Below are 11,605 nucleotides of genomic sequence, written 5' to 3' on the forward strand. Positions count from 1 at the left end.
TTTGTTTCGTACGGGACTATTAGAAAAAGCATAAAAAAAGAGACTTCTGCATAATTCTGAAATGCACTTCCGAAACACCCTAAAATCTGAAGAATAAAAAAGGTGTTTTCGGAAGTGCATCTCCGAAAACACCCCCAATTTGGTATTTTCGGAGATGCACTTCCGAAGTCTGGGAAAATTTGGAAAAAAAAATACTTCGGAAATGCATTTCCGAAGCAGGGGTAAAGTGGGGTTTTCGCTGGGGGTGACCCCCATAGGGAGGTGGATAAAGAAAAAACCATAAATAAATACATATACTTTATCAGCGAAAGATCTGGAACTAGAAGAATCTTGCACTTTCTACTGCGCCTTCCAATTCTTCTATGGATGATTTTTGGATTCTTAAAGTGTTTAACATCAAAGTTCGGCCTTCGGATGCTCCTCGTATTTTAGAATTTTTTTGGCAACCTCCCCCGCTTCGTTGGGTGAAATGTAATACATATGGAGCTTTCCTTCCTAGTTCCACGTATGCGGGTTGTGGTGGTCTCTTTAGGGATCACTTAGGGAATTTCTTGTTAGCATTCGCTAATTTAGTCCATTGGCCTTCGTCTACAATTGCTGAGTTCTAGGTTGCATTGTGTGTTATGGAGATGGCTATGGAAAAGGGTTGGAACAACCTATGAATTGAGTCGGACTCCAAGCTTGTGGTACAATCTATCTCTAATTCCTCTTTGGTTCCCTAGCAGCTCCGAAGAAGATGGAGAGTCTGTATTTTTTTATTCTAGCAGACATCTTTTTTTCTCCCATATTTACCGGGAAGGCAACAATTGTGCAGATTTCTTAGCTAATGTAGGCTTAAATTTAATTTCTCTAACCATTTTTGAGTCCATTCCTTTAGATTTAAGGAAGGACTTTGTAAGTAATAGATTAGGCTTGCCTTGCTTTAGGTTCTCATCCTGTTGATGGAGTTGCTTTTGTCTCTCCTTCTTTTTTGAGGATGATTTCCTATATCTATGATGGAGGTACAACTGTACAAAAGGGCATGCCTACAAAGTATCTAAAAGTAAAAGTAACTTCATATGTGTAAAAGTATTGTTTTTTTTCTCTCTCTCTCTCTCTCTCTCTATATTTCACATTTCAATATGACTTTGTGCACCATTTCACCTTTTTCTTCACCTTTCCTAAATCACTTTTCTGAACATTTTTCCATCTCAACTTTTCAAATCAAACATGACCCAACTCTTTTTTATTTCAAATTTTTTTATGTATTATAATAAAATAATAAATATTAAGGGAACATAAAATTATTGATCAAAATATTATTTTATTAATTATATATTTAATTATTATTTTTTTATGAATAATTAGACATTTTTTTATTAAAAAATATACATTTTTGGTGGTATGTTGTTTTTTTATTATATAGGAGTGATTTAATAATATTAGTCAAAGAGTAATAAAAAGTCATATTTATATTATTTAGAGTCAAACATTACAGCGATCTCACGTGGCGAACTCTGGTTCGATTCATAGACGTGTTAAACGCACATATCAAAGACGAAAACACCCTCAATTAAACATCCTACAATAACAAAAACTGCCAGGGATAAAACCGTCAAAAAAGAATAACTTCCATATTGCGCAAACCGTTGGGAGGGAAAGCTGAAATCGTTTACGCCATTCCTTCTTCAAAATCAACAAACAATGAAATCTTCATCTTCATAGAAGAAAATTTCAATTTTTTTTTTGTATCAACAATGATCCAATGGACGAAACAGTTGAATGCCGCATTCGGAGTTTCGTTTCTTTGGCTAATTTGCTTGATTTACTTCACCCAGGTTTCACTTCTTCATATTTTGTTAAACTTTACCGTAAATATGAAATCTTTGCATCGAATATTTATAGGGTTTTGATTTTCTTTGAGATCTGGTAATTTCTTATTGGTTCTATCATCTGCGGTGTTTTTCAATTTGACACCTTCTGGTTGTTTCCTGTTGGTGCAGGGTTTTAGGTCTTTTGTATGGACAGCAATTTCGTATCAGCTTAAAGATAATCTTCATTTGACACCTTCGGCTTCACAATTTGTGTTTTCAGTTGCATTTTTCCCATGGAGTATTAAACCGTTATATGGGTATGATTTCTTGAATTTTTTTCCTCCCAATTGAGTATCATGTATTGGATTATATTTAATTGGTATGTAATGTTAATAGGTATGAATTGTTAGTGTGAAGTTTTTGCTATACTGAAATGAAACTCTTTTGTATTCACACTTAGATACGTTATACGTAGAATAGATGCATACAAACATTAACATATCTATATGTAATTTTGATTTGGAAATTAAATTAACATGGATAATTTTATTCTGAAATTATGATATTTTGTGCTTGTGTTTTCTATTTTAGTAAACCCGGAATGGTTATGATTCTATGTATATTGTTAGCTTTCTTTTCACCTGCCAAAACCATATTCTGAATAACAAGAAAGGAGGCAATATTAGAGAGAGCATTGGAGACATGGAGTAGCACCTATAGTAGAAATGATGATAGAAAATAGACTTGTGGTTTGGGCTTGTAGATAGACGATATGTAGATTTTGTCATAAGGAGAGTAGATCAGATAGAGATGAGTCAAACAGCTAAGAGATAGAGAAAGACCTAGAAAAACTATACGAGAAGTTATTGAGAAAGATTTGGATAAAAGCATGGTCCTGGATAGAGCATTATAGTGAAAGTTGATTCGTAGCCGACCCCACTTAGTGGGATAAGGCTTGGTTGTTGTTGTTGTTGTTGTAGGTTTTCTATTTTAGTAAACCTGAAAGGTGATGATTAATTCTATGTCTATTGTTAGCTTTCTTTTCACCTACCAAAATAAAACATATGCCATAGAAATTGATGAGAGTTTTCCTATTCTGAATAGCAAGAAAGGACAAGGAAAATTCTGAGTTTAAATTAAATTAAACATAATATTAGACCAGCGATTATTCTTCATCCTCTAAGAATTATTTTCATTGTTGTTGGAACACGAAGATATGGTTTTTAAAATTACATACATACTCCCATCATTTAATATTAAAAAAAGAGCATAAAATGCAAAAGAGAGGGCACGACCTTAAGGCAACTCTGAATGACAAATGGCTTTTTTATTTAACATGAGAAGTAGGTGCACTCACAGAAATTTCATTAATGCTTTTTGATGTTTCTCGAACCGGCTAATGTGTGTTGACAATATCAACTATCAAGTTGCAGTTTAGTTTGTGTTGCTCTTGCATTTATGTGTATGTGTTTATTTACTAAATCAATATCACACTGCTTCATTGTAATCTGGTTTGCTTAATGATGAACAGGATACTTTCTGATTGTATCCCAATTAAAGGAAGTAAACGGATTTCGTACTTGGTGATTGCGACTGTGCTCTCCCTTGTACCATGGTTTATTCTAGGTTTAAGTTCAACTTTGAGGAACTCGACATGGCATCTGATGGTATTCTTGACTGTGCAAAACTTAGGATCAGCCATGGCAGATGTTGTTGTTGATGCAATGGTAGCTGAAGCTGTAAGACATGAAAAGTATGTTTGCATCTTCAATTCCTTGTTTCATTTTCTGAGGTGGATTGTTGCATATCGAATAGCATATAGACATTGTAAATAATGCAAAATGTTGGATCATATGTTAGAATCTTCTATGATTGATATTTTTCTTTGCATTGTAGCCGATTTCTCAATCTTGTATCTCTGTGTAACATACTAACATATAATGTGAACCATGCATTCATTTCATGCGATCTTAGCAGAATGGTCTTTTTATCCTGTGATTAATTACATGCTTTTGTTGGTCAGGGCCTCATTTGCAGGAGACCTCCAGTCATTATCTTGGTTTTCAATGGCTGTGGGAGGAATATGTGGAAGTTTATTTGGGGGAATCGCGTTATCAAGTTTACCGATATATGCTATTTTTCTTCTATTCTCCATACTACCTTGCATACAGTTACTATCATGCTGTTTTGTGAAGGAGAATTCTGTAAATATCGAAGATTTAGTTGAGGATTCTACTGCAAAGGATATGCAAACAAATGGTAGTAGTAATAGTAGGGCCCTAGATGAAGATAGTCCTTTAACTAAAAAGTCCAACAGCAGTACAAGAAAAAGAAAGAAGAGCAAAAAGAACACAAAAAATAAAGTAGTAAATGCAAGAAAATCAAAGGTTCTTGGTAAAGGAGACTCCTTGGCGACAAAGTCGTTCCATTCCTTGAAAAACGCAATTTATGATTTATGTCGTGCATTTCGACAGCCAATGATTTTGAGGTAGATATTTGAAATTTTGTCTGTTTACTTCACTTTTAAAATTATCGATAATTCCTAGTCAAGAGCATATTTTCTAAAAAGTCCATGTTTTTTATGTTACTAATGGTCTCACTATCTCACAATGTAATGCTAATTCATTTTATACATAATGCTTTGAAATAGCTAGTAATGAATTAATAATCTTCGTTTTATGTTGTGGAGTGCAGACCTATGTCTTGGTTTTTCCTTGCCCACATTACAATTCCCAATCTTTCAACAGTCTCGTTCTACTACGAAACCGAGGTTCTAAAGCTCGAAGCATCTTTCTTAGGGACGGCACGAGTTGTTGGGTGGTTAGGACTTATGCTTGGAACATTCATTTATAACCGTCACCTAAAGCATATGACGCTACGAAGAATTCTCATGTAAGATACTAAGAATTGTTTTTTTTTTCATTGGTTGATTGTTAACCTATGCCTATTTAGTTTACTGATATGTTTTCATTCTGATTACAGGTACGCTCATGTTGCGTTGGCCTTCTTGAATCTTCTGCAGATTGCTGTTGTGTCTAGAAAAAATATTGCCTTTGGAGTATCAGACAAGGTTATGGTGCTGTTTGGCTCAGCTCTTGTTGATGCAATCAATCAATTCAAGTTAGTCATTGCTTCTCAATTCAGTTTTTTTCTGCATACTTGTTTTTTTTTCATTAAGGATGTGCGTTAGTAGGGTAGGTGAAAGATAATTACATAGACTAAGCCAAAACAACCTAACTCGAAAGGATTTAGAGCAACAATTTTTTGTAGGAATTAAAACCGAAAAAGTGTATATTAAAATGACTAATATGTTATATAATCATTTATTTTATCACTACCCTTGGTTCATCTTTACAAAGCACATCACGATAGGTATTAGAAGATTAGAGGGATAGTACATAGGGTGTATCAGTTAGTATTAATGATTGTGCCCATCAGAGTAGTCATTCCTGGATAGTGGCGCGGAGCTGCCGACCCCAAATGTAGGATAGTATATAGAGGATGACCGCTCTATTTGATCATATTTTGGGCAAATTACATATATTAATTATAAAAAAATATTTAATGTAAAATTAAACACATAACTCAACTCATAAAATATTCATAAATCAAATCACACATTACTCCTAAAGTGCATAAAGGACAATGAAGGAAAGTTAAGGTTAAGTTTCCACTCAAATTTGATTAAAAAAATCCAAAATCACCCTTAAAACATTGTAAATATAAGGGATAATTTCAGGTTTTTAGATGGGAAAAGGATAGCGGGCCAGAAAATGCTCCGGGCCGGGAACGGCTCTGCTCTGCTATCTCGCTATTTACTCTATAGCGGCTGCTATAGTGTTTTGCACCGCTAAGGCTCTTCTCATTGCAGCCGGCCTCTGCTCCGCTCCGCTATAGCGGGATAGCGCCGCTATTGACTACTCTGGTGCCTAGTTTTCCATTGTTTTTGCCGCTTCTGAGCCTTAATGATTTCATCTAAACATTTTTTGTTGCATTCTTAGTTCCAATTCATTTCTGATCTTTGTCTCTAAACTGCAGGTTTATGCCATTCTTGATCTTATCTGGACGACTATGCCCTCCAGGAATTGAAGGGACATTATTTGCTCTTTTCATGTCAATAAACAACTTGGGAACAACAATAGGATCTTTTGTAGGTGCTGGCTTGGCTTCTATATTGAACATAGATTCAGGATCTTTTGACAATCTTCTATTAGGCATTGTTATTCATGCTTTGTGTAATTTCATTCCAATTTCCTTTTTGTTCCTTATACCAAAGGAAGCAACAGGTTCATCAGGATAGATAGTTAGTTATTGGTGAATACCATTGATATTGGTTATGTATACTTCAGTTAGTTTTTCCTAGATATTTTATAGTTGACATTTTCCATTTGTAAATTGGAAAATGTTGGAGGAAATGAGAGGCATTTCAATTGGTTTATACATTTTTCCTTTGAGAATGACACTGACTATACAGATTATATATACACTTTTACAACATTTCTGATCAGAAGTTCCAGTCTACAAGAATTAAATAGGTTGTTGAGATGTCTTCATTAGTTTAAGAGGCTTGATTCCATGATATACCAGAGTTACATAAAATTTTTAATTTTCAACTAATTTTGCAAATCTGTTCTACTTGCATCCAATGAGAGCCCTGCATCAGTTCTTGTTTCTCTATCTCTATACAACAAAGAACTATTATATTTGAGCACGATCAATATAGATTATCCTAATTTCCAGAAAAAAAAAGAGTAATTCATAACCTTAACTAAATCTCTGGTTTTTGATCTGTTATTTTCCACTTGGATTCACTGCAATTCAATGGTTCTTGCATGGATTAAGCGTTCAATTTCATAATCAATTGCCATGGCGTTAGGAATAATTTGGAGCTTTGATTTTTGCAGAGAGATATTTTAGGCATTTCTGACATCTAAGAAGATGTGCACAAATTTCAGCAAGGTACTCTTGTAAATGGTTGTATAAATTGTCATATTTGAACTATAGTGGAAACATAATTGATAAGCTTACACCATTTTTAACACCCACATCGTATATTTATACATACAATTTTTTAAATAATTTTGTATGTTTTGATTTATGTGCAAGAAAATATGTCTTTGTTAAATTATACGATGTATGTACGGTGTGTGAAAAAATAGTGTAAACATAGCATTGCTCATAGTTGAACTCCGGCCTAAAAAACACGGTTGTATTAGACTAGGTTCATTGACAAGACATACTCAAATGGAGGGTTTTATTCAATTTTTATTTTGATTATTAGGCTAGTTAGAAGTTTGTTAAGCTTTTTTCTAACTTACTTCATCAACCAACTTGTACATATATAGCTAATATCTATTGCTGTTGTAACTGATTCAATTGATTCTTTGACTATTCATCAAAATATGACTTTAATTTGATGTCTATCTTTCCCTCATCAAGTAAATAGTATCAAATATAAATTTATAGAAATATTTTATTAACTAGCATGTCTATATAATAGGATATTTCAAGATCAATTAATAAATACAAATTAAATTAGAGAAAATAGAAGATGCTCTAAAAAATACGTTTACTATTTGTACAAATACTTTTATAAACATTGAACACAAATTTCAGTTATGCTATATTAATTCCTCCTCTTGGTGAGCGAAGGTTTAATATCATTTTGTATTTCACGAGCTAAATGTGTTAAAACAGAGAAAATAGATTTGAATATGAAAACGAAGAGGAGAAGTTACATCAACAAATCAGAGTGGCGCAGCGGAAGCGTGGTGGGCCCATAACCCACAGGTCCCTGGATCGAAACCAGGCTCTGATAATTTCAAATTTTTTTCTCTCTTTCTAATTTTCCGAAAATTCAACGCTATCACTCTCTTCATCGTTTTGCATCATCGCTTCGGTTACTTCTTCGTTTTTTCTCTTTTTTTTGTTGTTGTTGTTGTTAAACTTCCTCACGAAAAATTCAAATCCAAAACATTACCGTGAAATTCCCCAATTTATAAACCCTAAAATCGGAATCAGGATTTTTCAGAAGGCAAAATGAGAAGGAGACCTGGAATTGGAGGGTTACAAACAGCTGCTGCTGCAAGGGATCAATATCGGTTGCTTGGTGAGAATGTAGCAAAGATCAGAACTGATATGATGAAGGAACAGCTTTCCACCTTTCGTTCTCAGCTTGAAGATTTTGCTCGCAAGCATAAGGTTCTTTTTTTTCATATAAATTCTTCCCTTTTATATTCTGATTAATTGATTGATTGATTTTTAATTTTGTTGTGGGAAGTTAGAAAAAGAGTTGATTTTTAATTCTGCTGCAGTATTGGAAAAGTTCAATTTTGTTCTCAAAAGTTTATGTTTTGATTGCCAAATGGTAGTTAGTTGTGTTTTGATGATTTTTGGTACCTGGGTTTGGATGGTTTCTATTGAAAGTTTGTAGCTTTAAGGGATGTGTTTGGTTTTGAGCTTTGTAGGACTGACACCTTTGTGTCTGTGTTCATGTCCGAAGCTGACATAGATACTTGTGATTATGTTTAACTTATCCATTTTTCAAATTATTATCGGTGTCGACTTGTTAGTGTTGATTTCGTGTTTCCGGTGTCAGTGCTTCTTAGGTTTTGAGATCCTTGCCAATTCAAAAGTGGTTGGATTTTAATTTGAGGATAATTGCCAAAGCCACGGCTGTAATATTGTTTGTTCTAGTAGTACAATCAGTGTTGTCAAATATCAACCAATGGCAGATTGTGGTGACAGATTTTTTTGACAACTGCCATGACCAATTGGTGATGGTCGGGGCGCCATGATGTTTTAGGCGGATAGATAGCTTTGACTAAAAATGGCGGATTTTTCGACAAAGTCCATGGCCAATTGGTGAAGGCCGGCGGTGCCAGGATGTTTTAGGTGGATAGCAGTGGCTTAAAATTGCGGATTGTTTTACAACTGCCATGGCCAATTGGTGAAGGTCGGCGGCACCATTATGTTTTAGGCGAATAGCAGTGACTTAAAATGGCGGACTTTTTGACAACTGCCATGGCCAATTGGTGAAGGTCGGGGTGCCATGATGATTTAGGTGGATAAATAGCTTTGACTAAAAATGGCGGATTTTTTCAATAACTGTCATGGCCATGGTGTTTTAGGCAGATAACGGCGGTTAAAATGGTTGGTTTTTGGTTTTTGTCGTCGGCAATCAATAAAACTGTTAATAATGTGATTGTAATCATTCCATGAAAGTGGGATGAATTGATGTATTTTTTGCTATAAATGATGCTGGTTGCTGACTGATGAAGTTGCTATAATGTTTGTGAGGTTATTATCAGCTTTTCAATGTCAGGGGAGTTCTGTTCAGGGGCGGGCTAGAAATATTTGAAGGCCTTGAAACTCCAGGGGCACGACTGATTAACATCTCACTTTGATCATGTTTTGTGAATTCAGTTTTATAAATATTTTAGAAAAATCCTATTTTTATTTTTTGTTGCAATTAATGATTAAAATGACACTAATTGTTGGTATCACTGGTTCAGAATGACATCCGCAAGAACCCTGCATTCAGGTCACAGTTTCATGAGATGTGTGCTAAGGTTGGAGTAGATCCCTTGGCCTCAAATAAGGGATTTTGGGCCGAGCTGTTGGGAATTGGTGATTTCTATTATGAACTTGGTTGGTAATATCTTTCTAAAACTTGTTTACTTTCCCAACAAATGGTTTTCTTATGCATGTATGAATCATTCATGCAATGCGTTTAATGTAATGCCGACTAATGTTAACTTTTCAGAAATAGATATTGGCATAACACATTGTTTTGTTATGGTTTCTTAGAATGTTTTGTTAACATGAGCTACTTGGCTAGACAGGAGTTCAAATAGTGGACATTTGCTTGGCTACTAGACCCCTCAATGGTGGATTAATCAACCTGCAGGAACTGTGTAATCTCCTTCGTCAGAGACGAAAAAGTGACAGAGGAGTGGTTTCTGAGGATGATTGCCTGCGCGCTATCAGTAAACTGAAGGTCTTGTGATTTACCATGTCCTTAAACCTAACTATGACTGTTAGTTTTGATGAACGTGATGTAAATAAATAGTATATGCTTGCATGTATTTTGGAAGAGCACGTGTGTCCTTACTGCATTAATCTTTGTTTCTCCATTTGCTGAGATATTTGTTACATGCATTGTGGTTGACCATGTTGTGTTGCATACTGATTGTGTCACAAATTTCAGGTTCTAGGTAGCGGGTTTGAAGTTATTTCGGTTGGAAAGAAAAAACTTGTTCGTTCGGTTCCAACTGAGCTGAACAAAGACCATAACGAAATTCTAGAACTTGCCCAGGTAACTATTACTCATTTTTTAAATATACTAATGTATACATGCGGTTACTTGCCTCTTCCATTTTCCTGTTCTTTAAAAGTCACGGGATTGTGAACTTTCTAAAGCATGCCTTGTAAATTTGTAATTGCATGGTGATGATGGCATGGACCTAGTTGGCTGATGTTCTCTTTTTAGCTTATGAGAGTGGAAGTTGCTTAATGACTTCATCTCTAGGCCATGTTTAGATAAATAACTTAATTAAGTGCTTATAGCATAAACCCTTATCATATAAGTGTTTAAGTATACGCTATTTCTATGACAAAAGGGAAAATAATGTCAAACTGTTATCATATAAGCTGCAAGTTGTTTTCATAAGCTATAATTGAGAACTTATGGAATTAAGCTGAAAACAGCTTATTGATATGTCATAAGTTGCTGCCATAATCTCTTACAAATAATCTCACAAGCACTTATGTCAGTAGACAAGTTTAAATAAGTCAATTCAAACTGACCTTAATCTATCGAATAACATGTAAATATCTGTTGAATATACTACCTTTTTACTATGAAAGCTTACATTTTTTACACTTACATAACACTTTGTATATTTCAGGGTCAAGGGTTTGTGACTGTCGATCAAGTAGAAAAGCGGCTATCTTGGACTTCGGGTCGTGCCATTGATGCACTTGATACATTACTTGATGTAAGATAAACTATTTTTTAAATTTTTTTTCTCTCTTTTTATCTTTATCCAATAACATTTAATTGTAATACTGACCTCCAATCGCATGGACACTAAACATTGTTGTATTGGCTCATGCAGGACGGGCTTGCAATGATTGATGATGGCCACAAAGATGGAAAACGGCGATACTGGTTTCCGTGTGTATCACCAATTTCATCTTTGACAGGAACTGATACCTTGTAAATTTGTTAGAAAAGTATCTGAGGTCAAATTTTTCAAGAACATTGTTAAACTGTTGTAAGTTTACTAATTGTTTATTCCTCCTGGATTTTATGTGATGTACACCTTGAATATGAGTATAAGTCTTTTTTTAAAAATTTCCATCACATAAGCTAAGTTTGGATTTGTTTCTATGCTATGGAAGCTTCTCAGTTAAAACAAGCTTATGGCTTTCCGCATAGGAAAAGTCCTTGGCTAGTTAGCTTTATAAGCATTTATGGAAAAGTTAAATGAGTATTTCTTAACAAAATGAAATACATACGCTAATTTGAACTTATAATGTGAACTTATGCAATAAGCTATTTAGTTTAAAAAAACTAATTATTTTCTCAATATTATTTTAATATTTAGCTTTTAACAAGTGTCTCTCAAAATCATGTTTGATGATATGATCTATGAAGCATGGATAGCGGAAACACAACACGATAATGAGACGTCAATACTGGTAATAATTAGAAAAAAATGAATAAATTAAATATAATTACAAGTGTCAGTGTCAATGTTCGACAGCAAAACAGACACACTTTTTTCCGGAGGTGTAGATGTTACAGA

The 11,605-nt window shown here is 34.3% G+C and overlaps 2 protein-coding genes and 1 non-coding gene across 3 annotated transcripts; all 3 read left to right on the plus strand.

The window, feature by feature from the left end:
* The first annotated feature begins 1,606 nt into the window (after positions 1–1,606).
* LOC131633528 (probable folate-biopterin transporter 4) lies at positions 1,607–6,208 on the plus strand. The gene is made up of 7 exons (XM_058904239.1): positions 1,607–1,817; positions 1,983–2,110; positions 3,325–3,546; positions 3,817–4,281; positions 4,488–4,685; positions 4,776–4,913; positions 5,832–6,208. The coding sequence occupies exons 1-7, from the start codon at positions 1,737–1,739 to the stop codon at positions 6,091–6,093; spliced, it is 1,494 nt and encodes a 497-aa protein (XP_058760222.1). The 5' UTR covers positions 1,607–1,736; the 3' UTR covers positions 6,094–6,208.
* A 1,331-nt stretch (positions 6,209–7,539) lies between these two features.
* On the plus strand, positions 7,540–7,611 carry TRNAM-CAU (transfer RNA methionine (anticodon CAU)). The gene has a single exon. It is a non-coding gene; the product is annotated as a tRNA-Met (tRNA).
* On the plus strand, positions 7,588–11,116 carry LOC131633522 (vacuolar protein sorting-associated protein 22 homolog 1). Its single transcript, XM_058904233.1, has 6 exons — positions 7,588–7,994; positions 9,308–9,443; positions 9,638–9,792; positions 10,003–10,110; positions 10,703–10,792; positions 10,913–11,116. The coding sequence occupies exons 1-6, from the start codon at positions 7,833–7,835 to the stop codon at positions 11,015–11,017; spliced, it is 756 nt and encodes a 251-aa protein (XP_058760216.1). The 5' UTR covers positions 7,588–7,832; the 3' UTR covers positions 11,018–11,116.
* Positions 11,117–11,605: the final 489 nt, after the last annotated feature.

The sequence above is a fragment of the Vicia villosa genome, unplaced genomic scaffold, assembly GCF_029867415.1.
Source record: "Vicia villosa cultivar HV-30 ecotype Madison, WI unplaced genomic scaffold, Vvil1.0 ctg.001134F_1_1, whole genome shotgun sequence".
In the NCBI taxonomy this organism is placed as follows: domain Eukaryota; kingdom Viridiplantae; phylum Streptophyta; class Magnoliopsida; order Fabales; family Fabaceae; genus Vicia; species Vicia villosa.